Raw genomic sequence first — 13,250 nt, 5'->3', positions numbered from 1 at the left:
GAATTCAGATTTCCCCTTCCCTCCCACACGCAACTTATTTAATACCTTTTTTGCTTATTTAAAAATTTCTAAACAGGGCTTACCAGCAACAGCAGATATAAAAGACATTGACAGTTTGATGAGAATTTCTGGCAGAATCGAGTGTGAAAGTCCAAATAGACATCTCTACGATTTTGTTGGCAACATAATACTTGACGGACATGGGTAGGTAAAATCGGTCTTCATAAAAAACCCAGAAGCCACTGTGTCGCAGTGTACTGCCGAGTGGCTTCCAAGCCTGGGTACATATTATTTTCTTGTGCTCTAAGCTTGATCACTCCAGACCTTTTTTTTTAGGCATTTCTATATTACTTCTACCCAAAATCCTTTTGTGAAAATGCTAGCTCTTAACCCTGTACACATGGTATAGCTGAAGACTTCCCAAGGGTTCCTGCCAACCTGGCAGTTGGATGTTTTCAGGGATATGCCAGGCTGCTGGCACATTGTTTAGTGGCTTATTCTTTGGCCAGGATACTTATGTTACAGGCTTAACTGTCCAGGGTCCTGGTTCCTTTCCTGTGATCTCTAGATGCCTCAGGGAGTTCAGACTCTACCCTCAAAGGGTTCGTTGTATGGGATAATTTCTTGTCGTCTTCTCTGTGTAATTGCATACGCTCTTTTCTAGGCCGTGTTATCAACTATAGTCATCTTTTGCTGTTACTTGCTTCCTGCCCTTCTCCCCTCTCCTCCCTCCCCTCTCCTATTTCCTGCCTTTTCCCCATCCGTTCAACCAGTACTTATTAAGCATGTAGCAAGCTAGGCCAGTCACAGATGTTAAGGAGACAGCAATGAACAAAGCAAATAAATATGCCTGCCCTTGTGAGCATACCTTCTTACAGTAAAGGAAGGGCAAACAAACAATAAAATGATAGATAGGAAAATTCTATACTATGTTAGAAAATGATAAATGCTTTGGAAAAAATAGCCCAGGATAAGGGAAATTGGAGTCCTTGGGAGGGAATCACTTTTAGTTAGGGTGGTCACAGTAAGCTTCACTGAGAAAGTAACATTTGAGCAAAGGTGAGTAGGAGGTGAGGAAGTTAGCCATTTGAATATCTGGAGGGAGAGGATTGTAGACAGAAGGAATAGTCAATGCAAATTATTAGTTGTATCATGACATCGTCTTAAAGTGGGCAAGTGCCTGGAGTAATTATGGAACGTCAGGAACACCAGTGTGGTTGGAGTGGAGTGACCAAAGAAGAGAGTTATAGAAGGGCTGAGAGACCATGCAAGGCTTTCTAGGCCGTTGTAAGGGTGTTATTCTAAGTGAAATGGGGAGCCATGGAGGGTTTTGAGGGGGAATAGCAGCAATTATGTTTTGGACTTAGTAAATTTATGATGTCCAAACAGATGTCAAGGAGGCAGTTAAATATATAAACCTGGAGTTTGGAGTAGAGATCTGGGTTCGTGAAATATATTTGGGAGTAGTTAGCATAGATATTTAAAGCCATGGGCCTGAAAGAAATCATCGACGGTGAAAGGGTATAGATAGAAAGGCAAAGAGCCCCAAGGACTGTCCCAAGACTCTCCAACATTAGGGTTGGAAAAAGAGCTGGGATCAGCAGAAGAGACTGGGATCAACTTGGTAAGAGGGAAACCAGAAGAGAGTGAAGAAACTGTATCAAGGCAGAGGGAGTGACTGAAATGGATCAGATGTTGCTGATGGTCAAGTACAATGAAGCTGAGAATTAATAGTTGGACTTAGCAAGTGGTTATCCTTGACTTGATTAGAACAGGTGGAGCCTCATGAAAGTGAGTTTGAGATAACGGAAGGAGTTGAAAATAGCAAGTATAGACAACTTTGTCAAGGAGTTTAATTGCAAAGGGGAGAAAAAGAGATGAGACCTGGTGGCAACTTGAGATGTTTCCTACCTCCCTTCTTTTTCCTCTGGTCTTTGCCTCCCTTCTTTCCCGCCTCCTCTACTTTGCATTTGTAGAGGCCAACTAAATGTACTAGTTCAACCCACCAGCCTGAGACATTATCCGTGCTTTCATTATTTTGTAATTGCACTATTACAATATTTTGCATTCTCAAGGACATTTGAAGTATACCCTGAACTGTCGTCCTCATTCAGATCCATCAAAAACTTTCCCGTAATTTTTGAAGTAATTATATGTTGTAAAATTTGTACAGTGCTCTTTCCGTGAACATATGGGTATAGACTAATGATATATTTGGCCATTTATACAAGTAATGTTTCTATAGTCTGACATTCCTAACTGGCCAGTTTCCATTTCTTATCAATTCCCCATCAAATCGGTGCCAAGCAGATTCATGCAGTGAAGGAGAAACTTTGTATGATGGTGCCAAAATTTATTGTACAGATAGAATTTATGCAGTATGCTTTAATTTATGTGAAAGTGGAAACAGATTTTCAATACCTTTGTATTTGTAGCTCATTTGACTTTTACAAGGATTATCCAGAACTTTTGGAGTTCCTTTGTTGGGATGAGCATGCCTTGATTGCTTTAAGGATGAGGGTCATTGTCTAATGCCAGAAACTTTGGAATTTCAACTCTGATAAAAACTAATAAGAACTAACTCCTATTGAGTCCTTATAATTGAAAACTAGTATGTTTTGCTTTTAAAGAGTTTGTACCTAATTCTAATCAATCCACACCACAAATGCTGAGGTGACAGTTGCTGTATTACACCCCATTGATACATAAGGAGCAGTTGGCACATATGTGCCCCAGAGCATAGTCTAGCAGATGCCATACACAAGACAGGTTCCCATCCAAAAGGGTCCTAAAGCCATACTATTGTGCATGAAGAATGAGTTATAGTTGCTGTATGTTCTTTTTCTAAATTAGAATACACTGTTGCCTAAGGATTTAGTCATTTAAATGGAAGGCTTCAGGTGCTGTTATTACCCCCTCATCTGGATTGATTTTTACCTGAGCCAGTGACATTTGTGTAGTTCTGAAAGAAGGTCCAAGGCCCAAGCTGCTCCTGGCCTTAGAAGCCTACTGGACCATAGACGCCCACCAGAAATGAAAGCTTCCGTCTCACTTTGCCTCCACTGACAAAGAAGTTGTGTGTTCCCTGTGTCCCTACTGTGTTCCCTGCAGACCTTTCTTGGGGAAATTGTTTCCTTCTTTTTCCAGAAGTTTTTTTCAATGTATTTTTCTTTTTATGTGACTTTTCTTTTTTGCCCTTTTTCTTATTAAAATGAAGACATGGTGATAGAAATACTTGAGCCATTATATTTTGTGTAGTACATTTCCATCGAGAATCCCACTACATCTGTGATAGCTTGTACCCTTCTGACATCTTTGTGTGAGATTGTATCAACCAACAACCTAAACCCACAAAAGACCCAACTTGACCCTTATTCATGAAAAATGTGGTTTCAGTTATATGGAACGGATACTCTCAATTTGCTGTCATTTCAAAGGAGTGTTTACGATTTGTTAGATGCTTACCATTTATGGGAAATTTATTCACAGTTCTTGGAGAACTGATCTTCAAAGACAATAAAATGAAAGCCCTAGAGATTTTAAATATAGGACTTTGCACTGGAGGGTAGGGATGGCAATCCAAGTATATGGTGAGATGTATTTATCTTACCTTGTATTTTTTTGAACCTTTATTATGCACAAAGCCATTTTTAATTTAAAGAAAGGTGGGAGAAGGGGATCAGATCCCCTAACCTCACCACTTCCAAACACCTCAGAAACCTAAACAGACTCACTAAATCAGGAAAAGTCTTAAATAGGTTTGAGAAATAGCCTCTGAATTTCAAAACATTGCCTACTATTTTGGACAGTGAAGTTGTAGGAAATGGCAGGTTTGGTGTTAAGGAGAAGCCACTGAAACCCTTCCCTCCAGCGGTCCTTGTGTAAGAAAATTATTCTTATTGGTAAGAAAATTACTTTTCTAAAAATAAAGTAAATTTAAGAAGGGTTATTTTAATAACAGAACCTTTTTTGGAACTATGTAGTTGCTGTAGAATTCTTAAGCATTTTAGAAAATGTCGTTTCTAATGTCAACATAATCTGTCATAGCACTGTTCCCCTGGGAGCAGATCAGATTCTTCTTCGAGGAGCTCAGTTGAGAAATACACAGTGGGTTCATGGAATAGTTGTCTACACTGGACATGACACCAAACTGATGCAGGTGGGATTTTTATCTATGAAAACCTTTTGGACCAAAGTCTTTTGAAAATGTGCTATGTGTAGTTCTCGGTGCAGTAGTCCCAAATATAGCAGTCCATCTGTCACAGATTCCTGAGCCCCATTCTGTACATCTAGAATCTTGTTCTTCAGTGAGTGAAACTGTGAAATGGCTCACTGCACACAAGAATCCTGGAAAGTTTCCCCAGAGGTCACCCAATGCATGAACTCTCAATGATTTTGTGTGTTGATCCATTGGCAGCATTTACTAACCATTACAGTGATTGATACAAGTTGTCTGTAACGATGAGTGCCCTGCATTAAAGTATTTGTCTTATAATTTTATTTTAATATGATGATCAAATTTTAGAACTTATTTTCATTTTTTCATAAAATTAAAAGAACAACTTGAGTCACATGTTGACCATTTTTTCACAGTATTTTTATGTTAGACCGTTTTTAATCAACTTTAATCCTGGCACTTGTAGTTTACACATGCCTGTGGATACTCCTCTCTGCATTATAATACCATCAGTGTTCCGAGGTTAGATGGGTGTAGGAAACTCAGTTTTAAGGTATTAAATGAAAATCTGCTTTAAGGGCTGATAACTTTGTATATTGTAAAGGCATGAAGATGTTATCAACAGGCGAGCAGGACTGCTATTAATGATTCCACCCCCTTACTGTTCTATAAATTCTATAAATCATTCCGTATTGATTACGACAGGTTTAATTTTCTGTCCTGTGGACGCCTTGCTCTAGCGTGATCATTTTTTATCATTAAATACTGCTGAGGAAACGTGCCTCTGTTGTTCTTTATAGCTAGGACTACTTAGATTGCTGCTATGTTCAGTAAAACAATTACTCAGTGCCACCAAAACTCTGGAAACCAGAGATCCTTTCAGTGTTGCCAGAGATCCTTTAAATGTTGCCTTCATACTTTGGAATTTCCAGGTCTCTGGCTGTGGGTGCATAGGCCGCCTTCTCTGCCTGTCTTCCTGAGCTGAGATGATAGATGCTTCTAGTCTACCCTCTTTGCTTAAGTAGTCAAGTAATGCATTATTCATCTTACCTGCTACAATGCAAGAGCTGTGTCTACAAAAGGGATATTTCCTTCTCTTCTTATTATTGTTTTACGTCCTCTAAAAAAGGGCTGGGTGGTATAGTGGCCTTTAGAAAAAGAGGTGGTTGACTTATGACAGTTATTACATCTGTGATTATTTTCTGTATAATTTTCATGTGTAGATTTCATGTGTAGATTTCCATGTCTAGATTGAGTTGTGACTTACTTTGTTATCCTCATCAAAATACTAGATACTCATTACTAAATCATTTGTACATGTTTTTTATTGCTCATCTTGTTTCTTTTTACAGAATTCAACAAGTCCACCACTTAAACTCTCAAATGTGGAACGGATTACAAACGTACAAATTCTGATTTTATTTTGTATCTTAATTGCCATGTCTCTTATCTGTTCTGTGGGCTCAGCCATTTGGAATCGAAGGCATTCTGGAAGAGACTGGTATCTCAATCTAAACTGTAAGCATTGAAGTGCTTATTGACATTTTTCTTTCATTAAAACATGAATTTGTTTCACAGTTTATGTTGGAATTTCCTATTATTTCTAAAAAGAAAACCTCGTTGCCAAGATAACCTGGCATTTAATCTTTAGTTTTCAATGCAATTTCCAGTAAAAGTAAGTAAAATGCTAGAATCTCTAAAGTTTCAGAATCATTAAAAATAAAATGAGCGTTCCATAGTAGTATAAAATGTTATTTTATTAATGTTATTTATTTTTTATAACATTTTGACACCAGTAAATAGATAACTATTTGGTAAAGAAAGCAGATTGAGTATATTTAAAGCACTAAAAAATAGTTTACGTGCTTTAAAAATGTTTAAATTGAGTGTACTTTCATTTGAACTCATGAATGAAGTGAATTCTCTGTTAATGGTCATCCTGTCTTAGGGAAAGATATATTAAATAATTTCCTTTTAGAGCATTTATCCTTTTACTATTGTGGGATTAATGTATCACCCTTGAATGTTTCTGGGAAGTAAGTTTGTGTTGCCTTTTGATGAGTACTCAACCAGTAAATACTTAATTTCCAAAAATGTGAAAACAAATTGTAGTAAAATCTTATAGCAAAATTGATTTTTTCAGTTTTTTATTATACTGATTTCACTTTGCAGCTATTCCAGGTTTTCTTACAGTCGTTGATTTGCCATTTCAACATTAGAACTGTTACAACTCCCATTAATTTGTTTCTTCATAAGCTTTACAGTGTATCTGAGATCACTGTCTTATTTTCATTATTGAAGAGGAGGAGTATAATTTACTCAGGCCTGAATTTACCCTGAGTTCAGCTCTCCGTTGTTTTTGCTACTGTTGTTTTGTTTGTTTGCTTTTAAAGCATGCTTTAAATTGGAAATGCTTTTCAAGAATTTATGTAAAAGTGATTCTACCCAATTGAGATATTACATTTATAAACCCTCAGTCCTATCCCTGATATCTTTAAACTTCCTGTTTGGAACAGGATTTGAAATACTTGATAGTACTTTCACTCTTTAGTACCATTATGCAGTTCTCAATAGGATTAACGACATATTGAACACAAATAATGCTATTCCATCTTAAAGAATGTATTTGAGAATAAGGATATGTTATCAGCACAGTGTTCCTCCCAAATTACCTAGATATGCCATATAATATGGAAAATCTTGTTATGCTAAAGTTCTGATCAATGCAAATGAAATAGGCAAATGACTTTCTTCCATCCTCCCCCAACAGATGGTGGTGCTAATAATTTTGGACTGAATTTCTTGACCTTCATCATTCTTTTCAACAATCTCATTCCTATCAGCTTGTTGGTTACATTAGAAGTGGTGAAATTTACTCAAGCATACTTCATAAATTGGGTAAATATGAACTATTATTGTTTTTCCTCACTCTAAACATACATTTTGTCTTTTTTCCTGATAGGGTCTTTTGATCTCTCAGGAAAAAAAAAAAGTCTTAATTATACCTTACCTTTTATAGGCTACAAGATGACATTTCAAAATATTCTTGAGCCTAGTATAATTATAACAAACTCTCTCATCTCAAAATCATGCAAATTTGCAGACCAGACATCTTGGGGAAAATAGGCCTGTAGTTCAGGAAACCTCTTTTGGGTTACCTAGTGGTCTTGGGGAAAAGGAGAACCATGGGGTTTAGAGTTAAAATATCTGGATTGTAGTTTTACTTCTATAATTTACTAGCTGTGTGAACTTTGCTAGGCCACTTGAATTTTTTGAGACTTATTTTCTTGGCCACACATACTGGAATGATAAAAACATGCTTTACCTGCATCTCACAGTGGTCATATAGATCAAAAGAATCTCATGATATAGCAGACCACTTCCTAAACAATTGACCACTATAGAAATTATAGTATAGTCACTACTGTAACAACCAGGCTATCATACTTTATACATCTATATAGTTTATTTTTCCATGCTGCAAACAATTTCAGCTGTACTTGAATTTTTCTTCTTAATTTTTTTGTCTTAAATTTTTTTTTTAATCTTGGAAAAACATGCTGGACATCTGTTTCCTAAATGTTTTGTTTATAAAATATGTTACTCTGCCTCAATTTTATTTTTACCAAAGTTAAGATTAGTGTATTTATGTAAATTAAATAAATCTTTAGACCTAATCTGCCAGAAAGTTTAATTTTTCTTTTATTTTAAGGAATTTTGGTATTTTGATGTTTATTTTTAAATCATTTAAAAGTCTTTCAATATGAACAATATTAGGGTTTTTGAAAACATAACTGATGCTACTTTTGCAACTACTCATTATCTTCCCATGGTAAAGGATCCACCTCAACCATCAATCTCTTAATTCATTGATAAAAGATCAGTATTATTTAAAAATCTAAAATGAGCTGCAGGCATAGCTCATTTCATTGTAGGAGATAAATTGCTGAAAAATTGAATAATGAAATTTATATAAATACAATTAAAACTTATTGAAGGTTTCCCACTTATTGAAATAATAAGGTAACTCATTGTGAAAATCAAATACCTAGTCAGTCACTTTATCATTTTTTATTTGGATTTTCAAAAATAATATTTGCTTCAAATAATCATATAATTTTAGCATTGGATGACCCCAGCAGACTTAGGCTTTTCAACCACCTCTCTAATATAGAGAGAGTTTATAACATTTGTGATAGATCTTCCCTTACCAGCCAACTTCTTACTTTTGTGGAAATGAGATTAGTAAATGCTTCCCTTTGAGTCTGGTTCTGTCCAATAGATCTTTTATGTCTTTTATGAAAATGTCTACTCTTGTTTCCAAATGATAGCCTTGCAAAATATTTGAAGTCGGCTATCATGCCTATTCTTCTATCATATCTTTTCCTCACTAACTAAATATCCTCTATCTCATTCTCTTCTTCATTTGACATGATTCTCAACTTAATCCCCATTCCAATCACTCCTCTCTGAACATTGCCCAGTTGTTTACTATTCCTCTTAAAACATGCTAACTCAACAGCCTATTCTAGAACTGCTACTGATCAGTCAGAAATACAGATGTGGGAGAGATCAAATTTGCCCTTTTCATTTGACTTGTGAAAGTCAGTAAACCCTGGCTTGTGTTGGGGAGGGGAAAATTCTGCCCTCTTCCCCTTTTCGTTCTTATGGCTGGTCGAATAATTAAAATGACATAAGGCAGTTTAACAGGAGAAAGTCCAATTTAATACATGCACACAGGGAATTCACATAAGCATGAAAAATTCCAGGCGATCAGGCAAAAATGAGGTATATATATCCTACTGGACTAAGGAGAAGGGGCCAGGGGTCTGGGCCTTCAAAGGGAAAGGTAGCAATTTACAGGAAGATGAAGAGAGTTAACGTTTGGTAAACAAGTGTTTGTTTGTTGGGGCCGTCTAGAGACAATGAAACAGAGAGGACTTTGATCAAACAGGCCTTGCTAGGTTACTCTCTATCTACCACACCTAGTATATATTATGCTTTAATTATCTATGATGATAATGCCTTCCTGGAACAGACCTTCTGTCTTAACTTCTTTCAGGCAGTTATAGGGAAGGTCAAAGTTTCTTCCTGAGTCTTTTCATTTCTTGAAAATAATCAGCCCAAAATAATCTCAAGCCAAAGAGATGCATTTTGGGGTGGCAAATTCTGTTCCCCTACACTTGTCAATAAAATGTTCTACTATAGGAAATATTAATTTTTATAGGATTAATAGTCAAAACTCATAATTTCTGAGTGCAAAGCAAGTACAAATTGGTACAAGAACTATACATTTTTGTTTGGGTTTTGAGAAGTGCACTCATTTTGCTTTCAAGTATGAACAGTGGAAGAAACTTGGCCAAAAAAGTACAAGATAGAATCACTTAGGTGATTTTTCCAGAGGTTTAGAGTCTTAATTATTTGAGCAGTGTTTAAATGCTATCTTAGTTCGCATTAAGCACTTATGTTGTGTCAGACACAGTAGGAAGCACTTTACATACGTTATCTTATTTAATCCTTATAATAGGTCACATATCTAGGAAATGGTGGAATGATAATAATGCAAGATTGCCTGATTCCAGAGACATGTTCTAACTACCACACTGCCGTTACTGTGAAATACGATATGCTGTATTCTATACTGAGTACTTTTCAGGGAAATCAACTGAAATGATATAGGAATGGCAAGAGATGGGAGTGATTACGTAGATAGCTCCCTAGTTAAATAAAATTGCACTGAATCTCTTGTTACCAGCTGTATTCAATGATTTCTTTTTCTTTTTTTTTAAAGGATCTCGACATGCATTATGAACCCACAGACACTGCTGCTATGGCTCGAACATCTAATCTGAATGAGGAACTTGGCCAGGTAAACTAAATTTCTTGTCGATATGTTGAATTGGAACTCAGATTTGGTGTAATTTCTGCAGTATGTGGCGATTTCAGATGAATTGACAGCTCCTAATTTTCCATTTTTTGAATAATTGGCATAAATAAGTAAATGAAGTTTTAAAACATCATTTAAAGCATATTTTGCTCTCAGATTAAGGTATTGCACTGAGGGCTATCCTTCAGTATATAATCTGATTAGTATGTAAAGTCTTGGCTATTTTTTAATTATAAACTCCCACTATTAGAATTTTTCCTAGCTTTTGACCAGAAAGGAAGGAAAAGTTAAAGTTGGTCAATGAAGTTGTGTAAGTCGAAGTATAATAGCAAACAGGAATTTTAGATTTATAGATTTATAATTCATGCTATATTCACATATTTGTGTATATTTATACATTTATACATACTAGCTGAGAAAGTATGTTTTTTTTGTACCGTTGCCTTTTGCTAACTATTACTTTTCAACTAATATTTAAGCCAGAATTATCCTTTTTCTTACCAATTCAGATGTTGTATGAAGTTAATTTTAAGCACAAGCTATCACCAATTCTATGATTGATTGTTATGGTGAGAGATGCTAATAGATGTTTAGTGCTCTATAAATGTTAAGTAGCAGGAGTGGCACTTTCTAGTGGAAATTCAGACCATGTTAAGGCAGATTTCTATATGACTGTAGTTATTCTAATATTTTGATAGTCTTTAGTGTTCATATAAAATGATTCGTTGCTAAAATACTAAAAAAAAAACACATTTCTTAATAATTGTGCAGAAAGTAGTCAGCTAATAGTATTCATTGTGCCCCTACAATGTAATAAAATTAATAAATAGAATAATGTTTTTTTTTTTTCCATCTATACAAGACTGGCTTAAAAAGACCTCTGAAATTTTAATAAGAAATTTTAAACTTTTTTTTAGGTAAAATACATATTTTCTGACAAAACTGGTACTCTGACATGCAATGTAATGCAGTTTAAGAAGTGCACCATAGCTGGAGTTGCTTATGGGTGAGTTTTTCCCTTTGATTAGAATGTGAAATACACATTTAATTAGTGCTAACAGTTTGGTACATTTTGGGAATTCTTATCAGGGGAGTTTTGTTTTTTTTTAATCTAGAAGCAACTGTATTAATTTCAGCATCCGTATACGTTTTGTGTTTTATAGTTTGGTATTATTTTTCATTTGGAATTACCTATGAGGTGGGGCTCTGCCCAATAACATTTCAGTGTTTAGAGTTGCCGAAGGTTGCTGTCTGACTCTGGTAATAAGGTACATGTATACTTCCCTCTACGGTGCCATAAAGTTAGAGTGCAGCTTACATGTGGTAAGAACATGCAGCCTGTCCTTGGCAGGTTTCAAGTTAAAATTGTTTCTCTGATAGTTATCCCTTTGATTTGTTTTTTCTTTTATCATCTCTCTTCTTTGCAGTCACAGAGCAATCTAAATTTCTGATGTCGGGAAGGAGGTAGGGGCATGAAACTCCTAAATCTGGGGGATAATGAATATCATCAAAAACTTTTATCAGACTCTTATTGTCATTTAGAATGTGCTTATTGAGCACCCATTTATTTCTTACTTTCAGGTATGCTTGCCTAAACTGTTGAAAAACCTTCTTTTTAAATACTTTATAGGGTAATATGAGAAAATTAGTTTTTATATTTCCTAAAAAGACACTATCAAAAGGTGAAACACTTCCTGGTTGATTGACATTGGCCTATTATCAAATTTTCCAACCATCTTTATCTACAAATGAGACTGGTACATGTCAGTCTCTTAACCACACAAGCAAAGACACTTGCTTTGGGTTTTCTGGCTTGTACCCACTCTTCCTCACTCACACTCTGTCTCCAAGCAGTAAGCCAGTATAAAAATAGTGTATTGAATTTTGAAAATGCCTTAGTTAAAATTATAAATAAATAACCATTTGGTAAAAAAATTCTAAACGCATATGTTTACTCCTATACACAGAGTCTACAAAGAGAAATAGAGGGAGGCAGATATTTTTGTTCTTTGGGTTAGCAGAGAGTGTGACTAAAAATGACTTCAAACTGTGTGTGTAAATGAAACTAAAAAGACATTTGATTGAATGGCCTTCTTACACTGTAAAGACAGGCTGTTAAGGTAAGAAGCATACTTATCGTTTCCAGAGCTGGATGACATTTTGCATCTTTCCTCTTGATCTAGAGATCTCCTAATTCTCTTAGACAAAAGGGGCTCTCCTCACTCCTCCCCACATTGCTACAGGCCTCTCTTAGTTTGGTTAGCTGCTGGAGCAGGAGAGATAGAGCTGCACTTTTTGACATCTTGTGCTTATATATTCCACCCATAATTATCCCAGAGAAGGAAAGGCCTATTGTGATTCTAGAGTTTGTTGTAGTATACTTTCTGACAGATTTATGGTGATGATTGTTTTTACACATATTCTGCATTCATAAGTGTTACTTTTTAGAGTAGTCTGTTTGATAATTGACATCTTTTTATTATTTTGTCCAGTTTCCAATTGAATAATCAAGTTCTTCAAATTAGTAATTGTTGGTTGTGAACTTATCAGGACAGAAAGCTGGAATGAGATCTAGCCTCACTTTCCTTCTGCATTTTTATTAGGTTTTTTATTCTTGGAACAAGTCCTTAAACACTTCCAAGCAGTAGTTCTCAAGAGCAGTATTCTTGTATCTATTGGTGATATTGTCATTAACAACCGTGTTTTGCTAGAGTGGGTTTGAGACTGGTAGATATTAAAGTAGTATTAGGAGTTAAGTATTGTCATCATTTAGATTAAGTTTCCAGTGAAACAGACTTCCTCTTAGGAAAATAACATTTCTTAATATTGAGATGCAGTCATAAGGCATGAGTTCTAGTCCTAGCTCTGTCACTAATTTGCCATGTGACCCTAGACAATTCCTTTCAAATGTTCCAAACCCCTTAAAATAAGGATGGTGAGACCAGATGATCTCGAAGGTTCTTTTCCAGGCATAAATTTTAACAGATTTAGAAATAAAAAACAGGTGTTCCTTTGCTTGCAAATTTTAACTATATAAACAGAAATATGTTTCTTCTTCGGATGATGTGTTGTGTGTTTGAGAATACCAGAATCCTTGTTGAGTGAAGCTAGTTGTTAAGCTGCTTCCAATAGTCATTCATGTACTGGTTATATATGTGCTTTTAGGATCCTTAACCCTGATGGAGT

General features: G+C 35.5%; 1 protein-coding gene across 3 annotated transcripts in view; it reads left to right on the top strand.

The window, feature by feature from the left end:
- Positions 1–13,250, top strand: part of ATP8A1 (ATPase phospholipid transporting 8A1) — a 218,155-nt gene that overhangs the window by 67,463 nt on the left and 137,442 nt on the right. For all 3 annotated transcript variants that reach the window (XM_058546980.1, XM_058546979.1, XM_058546981.1), the window contains 6 exons: positions 77–204; positions 4,048–4,159; positions 5,530–5,695; positions 6,948–7,075; positions 9,969–10,046; positions 10,982–11,070. In XM_058546980.1, the coding sequence (XP_058402963.1) occupies positions 77–204; positions 4,048–4,159; positions 5,530–5,695; positions 6,948–7,075; positions 9,969–10,046; positions 10,982–11,070 (701 nt within the window). The remainder of the gene's footprint in view (positions 1–76; positions 205–4,047; positions 4,160–5,529; positions 5,696–6,947; positions 7,076–9,968; positions 10,047–10,981; positions 11,071–13,250) is intronic.

The sequence above is a fragment of the Diceros bicornis genome, chromosome 8 (genome assembly GCF_020826845.1).
Source record: "Diceros bicornis minor isolate mBicDic1 chromosome 8, mDicBic1.mat.cur, whole genome shotgun sequence".
Lineage (NCBI taxonomy): Eukaryota > Metazoa > Chordata > Mammalia > Perissodactyla > Rhinocerotidae > Diceros > Diceros bicornis.
This window is presented reverse-complemented; position numbering and strand designations above follow the sequence as displayed.